The sequence below is a fragment of the Nothobranchius furzeri genome, chromosome 1 (assembly GCF_043380555.1).
Source record: "Nothobranchius furzeri strain GRZ-AD chromosome 1, NfurGRZ-RIMD1, whole genome shotgun sequence".
NCBI classification, from domain to species: Eukaryota; Metazoa; Chordata; class Actinopteri; order Cyprinodontiformes; family Nothobranchiidae; genus Nothobranchius; species Nothobranchius furzeri.
In genome coordinates this window covers 29,349,800-29,370,847 of record NC_091741.1, presented here as the reverse complement: position 1 = coordinate 29,370,847, position 21,048 = coordinate 29,349,800, and the positions used below count along the sequence as shown (strand labels likewise).

Genomic DNA, 21,048 nt, shown 5'->3' with positions numbered 1-21,048 from the left:
ATTCTGTCTGTGTTTGAACTGAGAAATGAAATGAACACCAGATAAAGAGTCGGACTGGTGTGTCATCTGTACCGTGACCTCACCAGGTTGTGTGTTTCGATCACGTAGCGTTCCTGATAAGAGTTTTAAAAATAACGATCACTCCTTGGCTGCTGCAGACAGTGAGTTATGGATGTGGTGACCGAACGGCTCCTGGAGACAGGTCGGACCTGTTCTTCACTAAACTCAACCTCGTACTGAACGGCTCAGCCAGCATCAGCTGACACCACGGATAATAGTGTGATTGAGTTCATGTATAATAATAATAATAATAATAATGACAATAATAATAATAACAATAATGACAATAATAATAATAATAACAACAACAATAATGACAGTAATAATAATAATGTTAATAATAATGATAATAATAATAACAACAATAATGACAGTAATAATAATAATGTTAATAATAATGATAATAATAATAATAATAATAATAATAATAATGACCATAATAATAACAATAATGACAATAATAATAATAACAACAACAACAATAATGACAGTAATAATAATAATGTTAATAATAATGATAATAATAATAATAACAACAATAATGACAGTAATAATAATAATGTTAATAATAATAATAATAATAATAATAACAATAATGACAATAATAATAATAATAATAATAATAATAATAATAATAATGACAATAATAATAATAATAATGATGACAATAATAATAATAATAATAATAAGTTGCGTATTAATGTGATTCTTTTATTCGATCCCTATCACCATTAAACGCACACAGGAAATAGACAGGAAAACAAACAGGTCAGAAAAATGCAGGGTGTTTCTCAATGCCAGGCGCCTTGCTTACGAGGACACTGTCCTTCCTTGGTCGAATAAAGCAGTTAAATGGAACAGATTTGCATCATGTGACCACGGCTTCCACGGCGGTCACGTAACATCACATGACACGGGAGATAACGTAATATTTTATATGTATTGGTTTCAATATAAATATATATGCATGGTGGCGCAGTTGTTAGCACTGTTGCCTGTTGCAAGAAGGTTGCAGGTTCGAAACTTGGCTGTGGCCTTTCTGCGTGGAGTTGTATGTTCTCCCCATGCATGCGTGGGTTTCTTCCGGGTACTCCGGTTTCCCCTACAAGTAAAAAATTGTATGTCATTTTGGATAAAAGCGTCTGCCAAATAAATAAACATAAACATATAACGAGGCTTTTACTTTTTAAATTGTGTATATGTTTATTAAATTAAATATATTAGTGAGTTACTACCCGCTAGCCACCGAAACTGCAACTACTAAGCAACTAACCAACCATAGATAACTTCTTTGGATCTAAAAACACATTTTAAATTAGTTGTCTTACTTTTAAACTTGAAATTTGCCCCCAAAGTAGCTGTTGGCTTCTGATCCGCCATCCTTTTGAAAATACCGCGGTGTATTCTGCGTAATTTTTGACCAAGGCTAGGCTACAAGACACCTCCCGTGTATCCTTGCTCAGCTAGCTAAACGGCTAACAAACGGAGAACCCACGCCTCGGTAGAACATGAACATTGGAACACGTCTTGGCGGCTCCCGATGGCGTATCTCCTAGGCAACCGGGGCGGGGTCAAGGCATCAATGCAAGGTTCCTTGGCATTGAGAAACACCCTTGGTCTCGTTTGTGTCACAGGGAAAATTAGAATGTGTGGCCCCGCCCACTTTGGCTTGTGATTTGGAAGAAGGCCTGTCTCACTTATTAGAAGCTAACCGTTAGCGAGCCACTCCACATCATGAGCCGTTTGTGTGAAACAATGCCGTCAATTTGTGGCAACGCTGAAGCGGCGTCAGGGAGCTTTAGGTTGTTTATAAGTGGTCAGACAGACAATTGCCGCAACATTACTGAGGCGGAACAAATGCCCCAAAAGTCGCGTATCACCATGCCAGCATGGCGTGTTTCTAAGACACACCATTGCGGTAATATTATGCTGATTTGCCAGCACCGTGTGTCTTGTAAAAAAGACTATGGAGGAACATTTTCAGGATTATATTATGTGTGGAGATTAAACATCAACGTTGCCTTTTTTAACCAAAAAAGAAGACCAAACGGAGGCAGTAGAAGAGTTGTTTTGTCTTTAGCCAATAAGATTATCATCATGAATATTAATGAGTGAAGCCTTGTTCACACTGAATATGGATGTGGTACGGACTTCATACGGATTCCACATCGATCAAATCAGAGCCCATTCAGAGCATTCACACTGGCTGCAGTGCAGATGCGGATGCGGAGTGCCGGAAAGTTTCCGTTTGAAGTCTATTTCTTCATCAAATGCAGATTGCCATGACGTTAAAAAGATTACACAAACAAGATAGGAAGTGAGACATGTTTCAGCAAGGTATTTTTCTAAATATAACCCACGTTGCATTGTTTTGTCTGGCTTTTAGGATAGAATAGACATTATTGATCACACAGTGGGGGGGGGGGGGTCACTTTTTACAACAGCACTAACACTTAGAGGAAAGTAAGAAGAATAATAAGATTACAGGCAAACACATAAGCTATTTTTGTAACCTTCTACCACGTGAAACAAGGAATAAAAGAAAACTTGGGTTTCTAGAACTGTGCAGCATAAGTGACACAGACATACTAATGTACCTCCAGTATTTCACACATATTGAACACATACTGAAATCTGCACCGATGTTATTGTGTACCAGGATAATGCCAGTACCAGTTAAACTGAGGAGTTATACACTCTTAATGCAGAGGGGATGAATGACCTACGGTAGCGTTTTGTTTTACATCTGGGACGTCTCAAGCCCTTTTCAGACAGACATTCTGGAATATGTGTGAACAACTCAGTCCGGTTTTTAACCAGAGCTGTGTTTTCAGACACACCACTTTTGTACCTGAACTTGTCCTTTCGGCTGCGTTCACACAGCAGGGGAAAGTTCCAGATGTCTGAGGGGGAGGGGGTGGGAAGGCCGTACCCGGATATTGTGTAAACATAGTGCGGCGGGCGTACATGCGTCCTTTACCTAAACAAAGCCATTCAATCAAACATGGCCGACGAAGAGATAGAATTCCTCTCACTGGTCGGACTTATGTTAAGCATAATTCTGCGCACACAAAGAGACCTGGATGATGAAGCTCAATGGTTAAAGGAATCACGGAAGGGGTGTGAAGCGCTCCGTCGCACGTCTAGGAGACGGTACGGTAGGAAGCGAGCTGCCATGGTTCGCCGCATGCTACAGCAGCGGGCTATCTAGGTGCACACAGCGTCCCCCGGTCCCCTCCTCCTCCCCCTCCTCCCTGTCCGGAACTCGACCTCACCAGTCTGAAGCAGCCACCTTGTCCGTGACAAGTCCGGTCCTGTTACTAGGGGCGTCGTCCGGTTTAATTACGGAAAAGGTTATCCGGATGTTTGTATTCAGACACAAAGGTCTTACGGACAGATTCCCAAACATTTCCGTTTTTCATGGCCTGTCCTAAGGGGGCTACAGTCTACCGCTGAAGGAGCTGTCTGTGGCCTCCACAGTGGAATGCAGTGGGACGGGGAGCACATTTCTGGTGACATGAATGAACCGTAGTCATTGTGAATGGTGGTCCGACCAGCAGTCGTACAGAAACTGGTCCACATGCATTCGGTGTGAACAAACCTAACGTAAACTTCTCCATCTGTGTGGGTACGGAGACACACGTCACGATGAGTGGATGCAAGGGGTCTGCGGCAGGCCCGCAAAGAGACATGCCCAATTTTTAATTGTCTATCGAAAGTGACCGAGACACTTTCTGTAAATTTTTCAACAGCGCCGCCATTCCCTCCTCAAAACCATGAAATGAGTGGCGGGGGGGGGGGGGGGGGGGGGGGGGGTTAGAGTTATGTTCTCTATTAAGAATAAACACTAAACAGTGAGTCATGATAAATATGTCTTCATAAAAAAATAAAGTTGGACAACAAACAGAGAAGCTAACTTTTCTAACCTCAGGAGCAGAGACCAGCGATGCTTCAGCAACACAGACTCGTGACTGTAAACAAGACCAGAGAAGGACTTGGTTAGTGAGACAAACCCACGCTCTGTATGTACAAGTGCCTGATTCTCCTAGTAGCATCCTAGCCCATGACTACATTCAAAGCTGGATCTTCCAGCTGTTCGCAGAAACCAGGCTAACTAGCATTAGCACCACAAGACAACCACAGCACGTTTATCCCAAAGTAAAAACACCGTGGCAACGCGTTCCCTCATGTTGGCTGTGATCCAGTTACTGAGGTGAAAACCAACAGAAGGGAAAATAATGACTTTGTTACTGAAGATGCCAAAGTTTTTACACGTCAGCCAGTTCAACGCTGGTCAGGAATCTCCAACCTTCCTTCCCTGAATTCCCACTTTAGTGATTGATTTGATTACTAATTAAAGGTAAACTTTACTCATATTTTAATTAATGACTTGTAAGCCTGGGAAAATACATGCTTTTTAAACTTGCTGTGTCTTTGCTCACACACACTTGCTGCCGCACTGCATATAGTAGTGGAGTGTTCCAGTAGGATCCACAGTATTGAAATCAGACCGGATAGGGTCCAGGATTGTCGGGTAAAACCAAAACAAACATGGCGTCAGTAGAAGAGGTCAGTAACTGGTTAATGCTGAGATCACAGCAGCTGTATTGTAGATAGTGTGAAAGACCTCTAAGCCAGAGACAGAGTGACACGGCGAGCGTGTCTTGCTGGTTTTGTCAACTCCGCCTACTGGTTACTTGTAGATTGCAGCTTGCAAACGCATTACTTTAATTTTAGGGATGTGCGGCAGAAAAACCTCATAATTGTCTTTCTTAAAGCTTGTTTTGAGCTTTAGAAACAAAACAGTAAATTAAAGCCATGAGGTGAATAAACAATATTTCTGCTGAACGCTGGTACCGGTCACTGAGATTAATCACATCCTGTAGTTCCCCTGCATTTCCAAAGAAATTAACCAAACTACACTTCCTTCTTGGTGACAAGACTCCGGACAACAGCAACTGGTAATGGGATTAGTTATTGGCTGTGATGTCACAGTGGGGAGATTTCTAAAGAAGGTGACTCAGATGTAACCTTTGCTTTCACATCCTAGCAGCAGGTTAAATTACGGGGGGGAAGGGTTCTCAGAGGGCTATCAGGATGAATACATAAAAGGGGAAAAAAATCATTCATTTTCTTTAAATGACTGAGTTTTGTAGAAATTTATTAATGGAATAAAATTCTCAAAAATGAAATAAAACAAAGACCTGAAAAGCTTTTTGTTGTTATACAGAATTTGAATTATTCAATATTCAAAACCCGCCCCTAAACGTGGATTTAATCCATCTGAACCTTTTCCGTTGAAGTTCTGATAGTTTTTGGGATATTGAGCACATAAAAGAGGGTAAACTGTTTCCATGCTTATGGATGGAACTTCTGAGAACCTTCTCAGGTGTGTGTGAGTGACTGTAAACGTCGTGTCAGATCGCGTTACTCACCTGTGGGTGAAGCAAAGTTCATGTCTAGACACATTTAAAATGGAAAAGAGATATCTCAGAAGAATCACGTGTTAACTAAAAGGAATTTCAAGTAAACTAAAGCCTGAGGCTCTTTTTGTAATCATTGTTTATTTTAAACATTTTTATTGTTTTTTGTACATGTGTACGACATATAAAAGTGTAACTCCACATTAAACAAAGGCTAACGCAGGTTTTACTCTTGGACGTTCAGCTATTAACTCATATAATTGATCCTATTGACTAAGCTTGAATATTTATAGTTTTTCTAGAGGTAAGAGGGACCCGTGTTGCCTGTGTATGGCAGCCTTGCCTCTGTGTATCCCAGGGTAGCTGTGGCTACAATGTAGCTCACAGATGTCAAACTCCGGTCCTCCAGGGCTGCAAGGCGCTATCCCACATGTTTTTGTGTTTTCCCTGTTTCAACACACCTGATTTCAATCAGCAGGTGATTAACAGGCTTCTGGAGACCTTGATGAGCTGCTGCGCAGGTGAATTACCGTAATTTCCGGACTATAGAGCCCACTTCAATATAAGCCGCACCAACAAAAACAAAAAAAGGTTTTCTACACACACGCCGCACTCGAATACAAGCCGCGGCGCATGCAGGTCTCCGGCGCACAGCGCATGTACGGCCATAACATAAGATAATTAGACAGAAAGACGCTACACTGAGGTTTTTCGTTGTTGTTTTAATTCAACAAAACGAATTTTAAACACGGGTGAACGTGCCTGCAAGTTTAGAAAAGAAAACAGCGCTGATAGCATTCATATTTCTGGATGGTTATAAAATAAAAACAGCACTGTCACGTTATTACCGGTCATTTGCATGCATGTTTAGAAGAGAAGAACAGCGCTGACACAGCATTAACAAGCCCCGATTAGAAAATAAAAACTGCACACATAACATGCCTGGTTAGTAATGATCTGCACAGTGGAAACACCTCGGCCGTCTGCTCTTTGTGTGTTCACCCAGTCTTCGGGAATGTTTTCCAAATCCGGCCATCTGCTTTTATTTCCTCTGAAAGCTTTTGTCGTTTTTTACATTGACTGAGTTCTTCCCGCTGCCGCCTCCAACGCTGCACCATTGATTTATTTATGCCAAGCTCCCGTGCGGTGGCTCTGTTTCCTTGTTTGACGGCCAGATCGATCGCTGTTAACTTGACAGCTGCAGCACATGCATTCCTCCGTGTGTTTTCCATGACGAGGGTGTGTCTGATGTGTAAACGTGCCGCTTTAAATCAAAGAGGGTCTTCTTCCGCGCATAACGTTTTGCCGTGCCTGTCTCACTTTACTGCTGGAGAGTGCCTCTAGTGGTTGTTGGCCAACAAAAATCTACACATGAGCCGCACCATGATACCGGGCGCAGGCTTCAAAGCACAGGGAAATAATTGCGGCTTGTAGGCTGGAAATTACGGTAACTGTGTTGGAATAGGGGAACAACAAAAATACGCAGGATACCGGTCCTCAAGGACTGGAGTTTGACACCCTAATGTACCTCATCACCAGTGCTAGGGGTGGGAATCAAAAACCTCTTGGTGAGCACCAGCTCCCACTGTTTCAATTCCTAGGAATTTTTAGCCACTTTTGCAAACAGTTCCCTTATCAATTACAGTCGGCACGAATGACATCACCACATACGTTACCTCGTTTACGCAAGCTACGTTGCGTAGTTTGCGCATTTACTCAGCAGGAAACATGGTGACTAACCCTGGGTTCACACTGAAAGCATTAGCGGCGTGGAATGGCAGCGGAACGGCACTGCTTCAAATAGAATCCGTTCTAATCTTTGTGTCGGCAGGATCCATGTAGTACTGTCAAGTAGGTCCATGAATGTGAAGTTTGTGGCACCCTGCGCGGGAGCACGAGGACCTGCTTGTGGAAAGAGGGGGGAAGATGTGGCAGTGTGAGCGTCCTGTCACAGTGTCCCGATTGATCATGCGCCCTGGGTACTTGGCCAAGGGGATGTCCCTTTGGCTGACAGGTTAGTGTGCATGACTCTCACCCGGGAGTCTGGGGATCAAATCCCGCCCAGGCCCTCGTTTCTACACCCTGCCACATTTGTTTGAAACCGGCTGCGACACGGCATTTTTCAGGCATGTCCCAGAAGCGGCGTGCTGCGCCGCAAAAAAATTGGGTGAGGTTCTACATTTGCCACGAGCTACTTCTGGGACACATCAATTTCCACAGTTAACATAGAGCTAGACAGGAAATCACAAAAAGTTTCAGTGTAAATCCCCGGTAATTTTCTTTTTTTTTTTCATTTGGAAAGCGACCCTCAGACAGGCGTAGCCCCGGGAGGAACCCGGGGCCGCAAGGTGCGTTCGAAGAGTCGATGATCAGTGTGTCCTGCAATTCACATTAGTTCTCGCTCCCCGGTAATTTTCAAAATAAAAGTATAGCTGTGATGTCATTTCATATATATGTAGCTTACGTGTGACCCAACGGCTTATTTACTCCTAGTGTTGTTCCAGAAGTGCAACTGTGTGTTTTTCAGGGCTTTAATCCTGGCAGTGGAGAAGAACAACATTTTATATATATATATAAATATGGTAATGGTACCTCAAACAGCGATTTCAAACATGATTTCCTTCTTTTTGGTTTAATGGCGGATTGCATAAACAAACTGATCTTTGACGTCTTGAGGGACCTTGCGATCTCGCGAGTAACGAGGAGGATGGCGAAAATCTTGAGGGACTTTGTGAACTTGCAAGTTCATCGAGGAAGCCATACCGCGGCGAAGACACTCCCGGTGTGAAATGGACCGCTTTGAAGTTTGCAGGTGAACCGTTCTACAGCCGTTTCGCACCGCAGATGCTTCCAGTGTGAAACTGGGGCAAGCTGTTCAAATGCTCAAAAGTTTGATTATACTTTATGAGACAGGATGACAACAGGGCAACTTGCAATACTTACAAAGTAGATATTTCATCAAAGGAAGGAAACACCACAGATATGCAAAAGCACTTGCGCACAAAATATGCGTCAACTTAAAACGAATGTTGTGTTTTTATCCCACTCCAAACTAGTGAATTTCAACGCAGCAGCTGTAACATTTGCATTTCCGCTCCTGTTAATACTGCAGGTATCTAATAAACTAGCATTGCTCTGCCAGAACCAGAAACCCACATTGCCAGAGGAAATGAGAAAGTGCTAAACACCAGCTGCCGTTTTCTACATCTAAACGTCTTTTTTGTCCGCAACTTCAATTGTGTTTTTCTTTTTGTACCTCTAGTAGTTTGCCCTAAAGTTGAAGTGGTAGCAGCCGGCTGTTTCCCCTTCTCTGATATTATTGATCGGAGAACCTCTCACACCAGTAGTGTTCTGTTGCTAAATATGCAAGTGCACAATGACTGTAGGAGGCAGGGAAGTGCAAAAGTGTGGCGGTTTGGTGAGACCGACAACCGTATGGTCCAATAGTTTCTTCCGGTCCAAATCGTGTTATTGGCTGAGGTTTTTTGACAAATACGAGAAAACCACTTTATTAATTTTTTTTTATCTTCACAATATTTTTATAGCTACCATATTATAACATTATTAAAAGGCATGAAAACAATTTCTTAAGCTAATTTGTTTTCCATATTTGCTTTCCAAAGTACCTTTAACATAAAACCCCAAAAACTGCTACACTACGCTATGCTCCACGGTGAGTCTAGAGATAGACCCACTCAAATTTCCACATACTGTAAAGCAAACATGGGGTTGGAGGATGCCCTCATCTTCCTGCAGCACAAGGGTGCTGACTCCCCTCGAGATGCAAAAATAAAAAATAAAAAGTATTGTGAGAATCATGTTTTTATACTTCTCAAGTGCATTCAACACCATCCAGCTATCTCTACTGCAGAAGATGATGGGTGCAGGAGTGAACATCTGACTGCATTAACCATCTACATTACAGGCCAAAGGTTTGGACACACCTGTCTCATTCAATGTGTTTTCTTTATTTTCATGACCATTTACATTGGTAGGCAGCTTTGTTTATAGAGCACATTTCAAACGCAGGGGTAATTCAATGTGCTTTACAATTAGCATGGCACAACAACAAACAGGAGAACACAAATAAAAATGTACACAGATGAAATTATAATTTAGAGCTAAAAGGAAAAGACCGAAGTAAGGTTGAGCAATTACATCACAGATTACAGTGGAAACGATGCAGCATAAGAAACTATCCAAAGGCTGAGGAGTAAAATAGGGTTTTAAGTTTTGATTTAAACAACCCTAGAGTTGGATCAGATCTGAGCTCCTGGGGGAGCGGATTCCATTTGTGAGCAGCTTAGTAGCTAAAAGCATCTTCACCCTGTTTGGTTCTGATCTGAGGTTCTACCAGCTGATTGGTTCCTAAGGATCTCCGAGCCCTATTGGGTGTAAATGCAGGAATGAGATCTGACATGTATTTTGGTCCCATACCATTGAGTGATTTATAAACTAGTAGGAGAACTTTGAAATTTATTCTGTGGTTTACTGGTAACCAGTGTAGGGATCTATGAACAGGCGCGATGTGCTTCGTTCTTAGTTGTACGGTTGATAAATGAGGCCCCTGGAGTACAGGTCAGTCATCGTGGACTTTGTTGACTGGCATGAGCGTAACCACCTTCGCTTGAACACCAGTGAGACAAAGGGAAATGTTGACTTCCAGAGAAACAGTCCTCACTCACCAGTAAATATTGGGGTGTTGGCACGCAGGCAGCTCTCACAACAGGGAGAAACTGAACAAGCTAGTTAAAATAGCCATCTCAATTCTGGGCTGCCAACTAGATTTTGTTGAGGAAATGTGTGAAAGGAGGATGATGGCGAAGCTGACCTCCATCTTGGTAAAACCAAGCCCCCACAATGCGGCTCAGAAATTGGTCTCAACCCGGAAGTACCAAAAATTGCAGTTCCACCCTCATCCACTAGGGGCTGGTGTCAGAAGCGAGCAAATCCTCATCGACTCCCATGTTAAAAATACCAATTTCACAGCAGAAATAAACATGTTTACAGCCTGGTACCAGAACATGTTTTTGGTTTAAATGATCTAGTTTACACTCATGACAACTCTGAGGGGGGTGAATTTTTTTCTCAGGCTTCTGTTTAAGTGTACTAAAAGCTTAAATTCTGTATAATTAATGAGTATCAGACCCACGTGACCACAGAGCTAGATCCGTGGAAAGGCCTCAGTAGAGCCTCGGTCTGACCTGGAAACTGCTCTGGGATTTTGAGTCTCTGTGTGTGTGTATTCTTGTTTGGATATTATTTGTGCAATTGTTGGACAAAATGACTTGCTGTGGCATTAATTGCACTAATAGAGCGTCCAAGGAGTCTCCACTTCATTTTTTTTGGTAAGTAAAATTATATTTATGTATTTTAGGTCACTGCCGAGCTGAGCTTAGATTTTAACATGTACTGTTTAACCATGAAATTTAAATGTAATAGGGTAAAACCCAGTGCATTTAACATAATGCTGCACTTTAGAAAATGGGTTGAAATATAACATGTTGGTGGAGCTGGGTTCCCACTATCGGCTTGTGGAGCTCTCGGGAGACCGATGTTTTCCACCCGGTTCTCCCCTCCCTGCAGCTCGGTGCATCTCTGTCTGATGCGCGGGCTGACGGCTTGTGGAGCTCTGGGATGGAAACCTTTCCACCCGGTTCTCCCCAGCAGCAGCTCTGCGCATCTCAGATCGCAGCGGCGCTTGTCTGCTGTGCGGCTGCCGGCTTGTGGAGGTCTCCGAGACCTCTGTGTTCCACCCGGTTTTACCCAGCGGTCAGCCCGGCGTATCTCTGACTCAGAAGCTCTGGTGTTGTGCACAGTTAACTCCGGTTGTAGCTAGGTTGTTACCTCCTTTAGCTTAGCTCCCACCTCCGCATTAGCTTTGGGTTAGCTTCAGGTTAGCTTGTAGCTAGTTCGACCGGGTGTCTTCAGTTGATCCCAGCCTTACAGCCCCACCCTCAGCTCCACCTCTCTTCCCTTTTATGGAATTGTCTGGGCTTGACGGAACCTGTGACACGGTCAAATTGGCGGTGGTGGCCACCTCCCATTTTAGTGCAAAAACTTATTATTGGAGCCTATGGAAACCCATTGTCCATATATGTATGTCGATGGGTAAAACCCATCCCACCAACTCTATTCCACTGTGGAGGCCATGTATAGCTCCACAGACCGATTCCCTCAGTAGTAAGAGTGTTCAACTCCTCAGCTTAACTGATACTGGCATTATCCCGTGTCGGTCGTGAACGAATCGGCTCTAAGAGCCGGCTCTTTGAAGTGAACGACGGGAGCCGGCTCGTCGACGGGAGCGCCCCCCCCCCCCCCCCCCGCTTTGGTGAAAGCTACAGGCGATTGGTCAACATGTGTAACTGCGTGTCCAGACCGTCCACACACAGAGCAGTAGGGGTGGGGAAGAGGGAGGATCAGACTCAGACACACAGCAGAGCACATGCAGGTGGAGGGAGACGAGAGGGAATGAGGAGGAAAATGGTGAGCGAGAGAGAGGAGAGTGCGACGAATACGGTGAGAAAATGAGCGCCGGCAGTCGGAAAGTGGAGATTTCTTAAAGTGCTATAAATCCATAGAAAAGATAAATATTTGATATATTGCATTTTCTTACATTAGTAAATCATTTTACATATAGTTTAGCATTATTTTGGTTATAAATGTACTGTACGCAACAGAAAATCTGAGGAGTTACTTGGGAGCCGAAAAAGCCGGCTCTCTAAAAAGAACCGGAATTCCCATCACTATTATCCCTTTACACACGCCAACGTCAATATTCAGTATGTGTTCAAGGCTTGTGCAGTATGTCTTATGCTGTGTAATTTTAGAAACTACATTTTCTATTTTTATTAGTTTTTTATTGGTTGAAGGTAACAATAATAGCTTATGACTGTGTGCTTACCTTTGCTTTATTATTTGTTCATTTTCTCTAAGTGTATGTGCTCCTGTAACGAATGAATTTCCCCACTGTGGGATTAATAAAGTCTATTCGATTCTATTCTAAATGAAGAATTAAAACCACGGGTGTGTTTGTTTCAGACTGATGAAATCTCTCACAGAGCTTTCATGAAGTTGACCGTTAGTAACCCACGTGACTCCTCCCATTCTGCAACCCGCGGTCACGTTGCGTGAACCAGGAAGTTTCTGGATGAATCCAGTTTTTTAGCTCCGCCCATCCCATCCTCGGCTGACTCAAGCGGCGGCGCCTTCGGTATAAAGGCTCAGCGCAGTCGACCCGGCCGCGCAGCTCGACTCATTCATGGATGCTACAGAGAGACAAGACTCGGGGCACGCGCCGGAGCTTCAGAGAGAAGAGTCAGGATGGTTTACACAGCAGCTACGCCTTTCGGACACGGAGTGTCCTTGCTGTCTGAGGAAGACATGATCGGAAAGTATTCCTTCCAACAAAAAGCCTCCCGAGAGATGAGTTCGGTCCGGCGGGGGAGCGTCGACAGCTACGACGAGAGAGAAAACTGCTCCTCTTGTGAGTGATTTTGGTTTTTACTAGAGGGGTGTAGAGCGGTCTTCCTTCTGTCCTCTCAAAAGCAGGTTTAAACCAGTTCAGAAGTATCTCACCGTATAGAAAGACTCGTGTGAAACTAGTTAGGGGTAAATAAGTCTGGAAAAGTCTGATTCACCTGAAGCGGTGAGCCTGCCGTCAGCTGATTGAGTCTGACTCGGGTGATGTCGTCACCTGACAGGGGCGGGGCCAGGAAGTCTCAGAGGGGTGGCCCAACAGTCTGAGGAGATTCAACAATTTAACATAATTACCAAATATTTAATTCCGAGTGTTGGGGCTGCTTCGGTTTCTTTAAAACTAAACAAACCTGTCATCACACATATGGGAAAGCCTAAGCCACTCCCCTCCTACGATATCGCTGAGACCGGTTATAAACTTTACAAAAGAAACGTGAATTAACTTGTCAACTCTTTATCTCGTTAGTCACCAACTTGGACCCCGGTCTGGAGGATGAACAACGGCTCCTCCACCAGAATGTGACCCAGCAGTTGGAGCGCTGCTTGACGGAGGCGAAGACCTCCACCCTCCTCTGCCAGGTGGTGCTGCTGCCCCGTCACCTGCTCACCAGGATTGGCCATCACATCCTCTGCTCCTCATCGGACGAGCCCTGTGGGCTCCGAGGGGCCTCCATTGCACTCTACGTCGACGACAAAGATGGCCTGAAGACTGTGGGGACTTTCTTTCCTGATCCAAGTGTCACCCCGACCTTTGAACTTTCTGTGGTCCTCAAGGTGGACAAGGAGGACGGCTGGCCGTCTCTGAAACACATCTTCAACAAGGTTCTGAAGCTGAGACCGGAGTACCGGCTGGTGAAGAGGAAGCTCTACTCTTCTGCCAGTCCTGTTGTTCAGGACTTCAGCGAGAAGTGAAGCGACGACTCATTCTGATTTTTATAGTGTACAAGAAGTTGTCATGCACTGTAATATGCTCAGATTTTTTTATTCATACATGAACTTTGAGCAGGTCCTCAAACGGCACGTTGAGATTGTCAGTATTTACTGGAAACACTGAAGATCTTAATTTCCATCAGGAAGGTGCTGGTCCCTCCTGAATTCTGTTTTTGTATTTATAAAGCTGCTAAATAAATAATTTACACTGTCCTGTGTACGGTACTTTACTACAGTATCACCGACCAGAGGATGCTTTAGACTGAAACTCGGCTTTAATAAGAAACCTCTCCTGCATCATGAAACTGGGAACTCAGGGATCAGTGAGACTCAGCGATGGTAAAATTCTGTCGCTGACTGACGTCCGTAATCCGTAGTTTTCTGAAGTAAATCCTGCATTAAATGAACTCTGACCTCAGCTTTTAGGTCAAATCTTTAACAAATAAATGTATACACACACACACAGAACATGATGATGCAGCCACTCGGACTAAGGACCCTCCCGTGGTACAGAACTTTGGATGTCCATCTAAAACATCCCAACAGCGGTCTAAAACCATTTACAACGTGAACACACACAGAGACTACATCCTAATACCAGCAGTAACAAACTCGGCCCACCTTGTCCAGACTTGGTGAAGGGCTTAATAACACCTAGAGGTTGGTTAGGTTATCTTCTCACTAGGAACCGCTGAGCTCTGGTTCAGACAGACTCACCAGCTTCTGAGATAAATCCAACATAAACTCCTGATTTCCCTTTCCTGACTAATCTGTTTAATCAGATTTAACTTCCATCTGAAGTCATGCTTTGAAAAGGGTCTGCTTAAATGATTATGTGGATTTTATTCATAAATCATGCACTTGTTTGTCCTGGCCAGCGGACTGGATCAAACCGAGCCACTCCTGATCAGCGAGACAGACCCTGGATAACCCAGAGAACGATGAAGTCTTAACGAATCATAATGAACGTTTTAGCGGAGCTCCATTTGTTTTCATGTCGCTGCCGTCTGGTGTTTTCAGCCGATGTCAGCTGGGCACAAGTTGGTGCAGGATTCATTCAAGAGACGAGGTACAAAACATTCAATGTCATCAAATCTAACGGGCAAAACTCATCCTGAGCTTCACGGTTTGATCCCAAACAAGCGTTGCTGGTGAAAAGGTTTGGTTCCTTTAATCTAAAGATCCAGTTTGTTCTCCGCGGAGAAACATGACGGAGTCAAACTGCTCCAGGAAATATCCAGCTCGCTGTGATCGACCTTTTAAACCAGGCTCCTGGTGCACGGCGTCTCAACAAGCTCGCTCTACTTCTTCATTTTGAGGTCGGCCTCCATGGCGCTACGGCGACCCCTGGTGCCTCCGTCCTGCAGCAGAAACACGTGTGAGGACAGACATTCCTGGTAAACTGGAAGAAAGTTTTTATTTGAAGAGCTGTGTGATGTGACCCGAGCTAGACACAAAATAAAAATGACAGCACGGTCCACCTCGGAGGACTTCCTCCTCAGATGAGGGGCAGGACGTACAGGGAGGACCAGAAATCAAAGAGGAGGAGAAATTAGAACATGCAGAGGCACGGACAACTGAACCAAAAAAAGAAACGGGAAGCTGGAATGATGGAGGGTTACTGGAGCCGGCTCATGGTGCCTCAGTGAAACTGCAAAATCAGACAGACTACACGACTGATTTCTGCCAAAATAACAAGCAAGGAAACCGAGAAGGTCCTCAGGTCCAATAACATCGATGAGGATGACAATGAGATGATAAATATTCACAAAATTGCTCACATTTCTGTCTTGTTTCTTTAGGCACAAAGACAGAAATAACCCAAAAACCAAACAATAAGATCAGACGGTGAGTGGCGTTGTGGGTGTGGGTGGTGTTTGCTCTGAGACGGGCCAGGTTCTGGTCAGGTCTGAGGGAGGACCTGAATACTTACAAAGAGAGACAGAAGGAAAGCAGGAGAGGCCATTGGGACACTGTCCTGCAGGAGGACAAACATCGGAGTGAGAAAGACCAAGCAGAGACACACACGTGTGTGTGAGGAAGCAAAGTTTAATAAAAGGCTGAAGAGCGACACCACAGGATGGGACACACACACACACACACACAGAGACAGAGGAATGAAGAGTTTCAGCCAGACATGCAGGAGAAAGATCAGCTGGAAGGTCATCACCATGAACAGTTCCTCCATAGACTAAAGCGCGTAAATCACGTGTAGCGAGGATCCGTTTGGACCACAACCTGAACACACCCTCTAGTCGAGCATTCGTTGTGAGGACCGTCATTGACTTCCATTCATTTCAGTGACTGGGTTGTGCCTAACCCTTAACCATAACCAGTCTACTCCTAACCTTAACTAAAACTTAATTTACACTAGGGCTGCACAATATATTGTAAATATATCGTTATCGCGATATCAGCGTGCACAATATGCATATCGCAAAGAACAGATAAATGTCGCAGTAAAGGGTCAGCTCAAATGTTTGCTACACATGATGCGTTCTGTCAATCAAACAGAAGCATGAGGTTTTTTTAACTAATCAAATGGAGCTCTTCACCCATCTGGCCAATCGGGTGGGTTCTCGTAGGTTAGATGCCCGCCCCCGAGGCGGACGGCACTTCATTTTGATGGTTAGCAAACACCCGAGTTAGCTTCGTTGTGCTTTTCCAGGGATCCACCGATTGTCTTTTCTTGTTCATTTTCTTTTTCCCTTTCTTCACATCTTTTGCTTTTCTCATTTTCATGAATTTTTAATTTCTTTGTTTTTGATTATTTTTGTTCCTGAGTTAAGTTTTTATTTATCGCAAGTAATATCGTCATCGCAATATTAATCACGGTTATCGAATATCGCAGGATTTCCTAATATCGTGCAGCCCTAATTTACACCATGGTGAGGACCAGCAAAATATCCTCATTTTGGTACTGATGTCCTCAGTTTTCAGGTAAACACACACACACACACACACACACACACACACACACACACACACACACACACACACACACACACACACACACACACACACACACACACACAATAATAACAACAAACCTGGATTATCCAAATCATTACAAGTCAATGAAAGGGTTGATTTAGCAAACCGCTCCACGGTTGAAGGACACACCCGCTGTGGATGTGGGGGCTACACTAGGACTGCACGGATTGATCCGCCTAGTTGCATGTTTCTTCATAGTTGACCTCCACCAACAAATGGGCCCTAAAACCAGAATCTCGCAGGGCTGCGACCAAGTCTCCGTGACGTCTAGAGACATTTGGGAGAACTCTCAACTTTCCTTCATTCTTCTTGTTGCAGGAATTTAGAAAATGTGAGGAAAAGATTTCTTCTGAGGAAACCCACAGAGGCGTTTGTTTGGTTTCTGTGAGTCTGACCCGGTCTGAAGCATCAGACAAGGTTGGAGGTGTAATACCGACACAACTAGTCTCCTACAGTCAGGCACAACCCAGTTAGATACTGGTTAAGCCATACTGGTAGGGTTGGGCGTTGTTTCAATTAGAACGATTTCCAGGGCCTTCGTTCATCAAACGTTTGTAGAAATATTCCTAAATTCCTTCCTATGAAAGAAATTTGAATGTTCGTACAAACGGTCAAAATCCTAATTTGTGAAACATGCGGTGACCTCTCGGTGCTCGTGTCCGCTCACTGTCATTTACATACAGAAACGCCCTAAACTAACCCTTTTTGGACACACCACGTCCGCAGCTCACGAACGGATTCCCTGGGTTATTCCCAAAGAAATAAAAACTTTACAGGGAGATGGAGACACTGGCTGCTGGAGTGCAACAGAACCAAGCAAGCAGTAAAGACGGTCGGGAGGGACAGAGGAGAGGTTCCTGTCAGATTTAGATATAGTCTGTTAATAGTGCAGCCTCCTCCGAGCGGTCGGCCAGTCTGGTTACCATGGCAACACGTGTATGATCGGGGAGCAGAGGAGGTTCTGGGGGGTTCTTGTAGTTGTAAAATAAACTATGACCTGGAATCGGATTTGTGAGGCTTGCCTGTCGCTCCACAACGGGTCCCAGATCACAGCATGGATCTAGAAGGATCTTTTTCAGGAATATCGGAGCGCTCACGGAGGAACCGGCACCGGCACCAGCATGCACGCTCAGCCACATCCTCCAATGTTAATAATAATAAGAAACAATCTTTATGTAGCACCTCTAAAGATTCACGAGGTGCTTCACAAGGACAATAAAAGAAATGCATTACAATTAAAAAAAAGATTAAAAACATCATAAAAATGGGAAAGAGTAAATCAGATGATGTCAGATTCCTGTCGGTCACACGTGACCTATAGGTTTTAGAACACCACACAATGCATATATTAGTTCCTACACACACATCTGTGCATAAGCACATTTGATAAATGAGGGCCCTGGTTTCCATTCAGGGTCCGACAGACTCATGACTCTGGTGTAAAACCAAAAAGTGTGTTAAATGAGCCGGCAAACCCCAGCTGGAGGTGAAAAGGTCTGAACCTCTCAGTGAATTTTAATTTTATGAAGTGAAGCCACACTCCTCGTGTTTTCCGTGATTACAATGTAACGCTTCCAGCAGATTCTTCTTCGTTGGTATTCGGCAGCTTCTTCGTCCTGCTGGCGGACTGGGTATGGAAACTAGAAGTCTGAATTTAAAAACTTGAACGACTCTGGGAAAATCTAAAATTGAATCCCCGTTCCAATCAATGCTCAATGCCCAACACGACTATTCACATAAACTCACCACTAAAAAGGCACCAGAAAGTTCAAGCAACTTTAGATGTCTTCAAAGCCTTCGCCGCCCCACCCCCACCCCCACCCCTTCCAAAAATGACTTAAGTTTATAAAAACACAATTGTATTTTTTTGGTATTTAAAAATTTAGTTTTAAAAAGTTGAATTTAGAAAAGAAAAAGAGAAACTCATTTGATCTTCAATACAGTGCACATATTTAGGATGGCTAGCCAGGTTAGCAAAATAGCTACAAAATCTATAACTACCGTATTTTCCGGACTATAAGTCACACTTCTTTTCATGGTCTGGCTGGTCCTGTGACTTATATACCAAATTATGTATACTGCGTTGCTGCGGGCCGAGCTCCCGTCCCCCTGGGAGGGTTTGAAACTAGGGATGTCCCGATCCGATCACATGATCGGAAATCGACCCGGTCACGTGGTTTCAGACTGATAGGGACTCAGGCTTTACTTCCCGATCCAAGCCCCGATACGGACAAAAATATATAATTAACACACAGTCATTCGTGTCCATTCATTTTCTCTCTGGTAAGTTCTGTCTATTTGAGCACGACGTGTGGACGCGCTCGCGCTGCAGCGCTCGTCACTGGCGCAGCCGGGCAGCGCGGCGCAAACTCCGCTGTTTTAGCGGTCAATAGGTCAATTTGATCTGCTGGTTAAAAAGTTACTTGTGAGGTGAAAAAGAAGGAAGCAGGCAGGAGTTTTTCTGGAGGACTGGGAGATGCAGGAAGATCAGAGACAGACAGGACAGGAAAATCAGAGACAGACAGGACAGGAAGATCAGAGACAGACAGGACAGGAAGGTCAGAGACAGACGGGACAGGAAGGTCAGAGACAGACAGGACAGGACGATCAGAGACAGACGGGACAGGAAGATCAGAGACAGACGGGACAGGACGATCAGAGACAGACGGGACAGGAAGATCAGAGACAGACGGGACAGGACGATCAGAGACAGACGGGACAGGAAGGTCAGAGACAGACGGGACAGGAAGATCAGAGACAGACGGGACAGGAAGATCAGAGACAGACAGGACAGGACGATCAGAGACAGACAGGACAGGACGATCAGAGACAGACGGGACAGGAAGACAGGAAAATAAAAACCAAGAAAACAAAACAAAGTAAAAAAATATAATAAAATAAATAAATAAAAAATAAAATGTAGGTAGATTGATCCCACTACACGTTTGTACCTGTATGAAGCAATACTTTATCAGCATGTAGTTTTTATATAGGTGATACAATTCAGATCATCTTCAAAACTCCGTCCCATGTCCAGGGGCGTATCTAAGCATTTTGGGGGCCGAGGCAAAAAAGACCCCTGCCAGATATTTTAAGTTGATGTGCTCTCTGTTTTTATATTAGACTTTTTATATTTGCAATAAAGTCCAAAAGTGAAGAACTTATGTTATTCATTACTTGGTTGTTCAAGCTACCTCACAGACGTGATATGTTGTTAAAAATTAAAATAAAAAGGTAATTAAATAAAAAACAAGGAACATTCTGGAACTGTTTCTTCCTTTTCTTTCTTTATGCATCAAAAGTATCGGATCGGGTCTCGGTATCGGCAGATTCTCAAAATCAAATGACTCGGACGCGAGGACAAAAAAACCTGATCGGGACATCCCTATTTGAAACACCGCCATCCTCTGCTGGAGACCGTGGCGCGCTGCTGTGCATACCGCTGATGCGACAGCTGGTTGTTTATTCTGTTATGGTTACCGGTACTTGTCTTGCAATGTGAAATGCTTGGTCTCAGATTTTGTAAGAAAAATAATAAATCCCCCCCCCCCCCCCCATGTTTTGTGTGTGTGTGTGTGTGACTTATATGTTTCTTTCTTCTTCATTATACATTTTATGGCTGGTGTGACTCATACTCCGGAGAATACGGTAACTGAAAGGTTTACATAAATGTTGTTTAAACGTGTAAAACAGGACACGGAGTTTGGTGGGAAATGCTTCCTGCAGCTGACTTTTGAGCAGATCTGAAAACAAATAGCTGCTGCTGGAAACACTAAAGCCTAATTTGTAGTTCTCCGTCGGGACGGACACACACAACGCCATTACGCGTCGACGCAAGAGCCCTTGGTGGGATTGCAGAGGAAGATGAAGACGTGCTCTAAATTTTAACAATCCATCGAAAGACGGAGAACGCAAGCTTGTGATTGGTCAGGACGCTGCTTCCTGTTTTCATTTGTCAACAGCACCGTCGTTGCCGCTTCAAAAAATAAAGATTTAGCGGCAGACAGAATGCAAAAAGTCAGAAAATATGAACGTTTAATTCCCCGTGACTGAAGGAGTACAAAGACATGCAGCAGGAGTTTTACCCGTGGACGCAACGATGGGAAACGTGGATTTAGAGGTGGAGGAGAATGAAGGACAGAATTGTCTGAGGAATAAAGTC

General features: G+C 44.0%; 2 protein-coding genes across 5 annotated transcripts in view; one reads left to right on the top strand and one right to left on the bottom strand.

The window, feature by feature from the left end:
* Positions 1–983: 983 nt before the first annotated feature.
* Positions 984–21,048, bottom strand: part of brd8b (bromodomain containing 8b) — a 28,924-nt gene continuing 8,859 nt past the window's right edge. The window contains exons 18-19 of one of the 4 annotated variants that reach the window (XM_054738085.2): positions 3,987–4,031; positions 984–1,162 (exon numbers count right to left, since the gene is read on the bottom strand). In XM_054738085.2, coding sequence (XP_054594060.2) covers positions 1,043–1,162; positions 3,987–4,031 — 165 coding nt within the window. In that variant the 3' untranslated portion in view covers positions 984–1,042. Of the gene's footprint in view, positions 1,163–3,986; positions 4,032–14,715; positions 15,254–15,825; positions 15,871–21,048 lie in introns of those variants that run through there. The other 3 variants (XM_054738084.2, XM_015950657.3, XM_015950808.3) reach the window with 3 other exon arrangements.
* LOC107379916 (DNA damage-inducible transcript 4-like protein) lies at positions 12,669–14,103 on the top strand. Its single transcript, XM_015950913.3, has 2 exons — positions 12,669–12,969; positions 13,429–14,103. The coding sequence occupies exons 1-2, from the start codon at positions 12,807–12,809 to the stop codon at positions 13,872–13,874; spliced, it is 609 nt and encodes a 202-aa protein (XP_015806399.3). The 5' UTR covers positions 12,669–12,806; the 3' UTR covers positions 13,875–14,103.

What these genes read in the sequence shown, in the direction of transcription:
- LOC107379916 (XM_015950913.3), top strand. Translation starts at nt 12,807, where the DNA reads ATGGTTTACACAGCAGCTACGCCTTTCGGACACGGAGTGTCCTTGCTG. An exon ending in GAGAGAAAACTGCTCCTCTT is followed by an intron (nt 12,970 to 13,428) that starts GTGAGTGATTTT and finishes TTATCTCGTTAG; the next exon opens with TCACCAACTTGGACCCCGGT.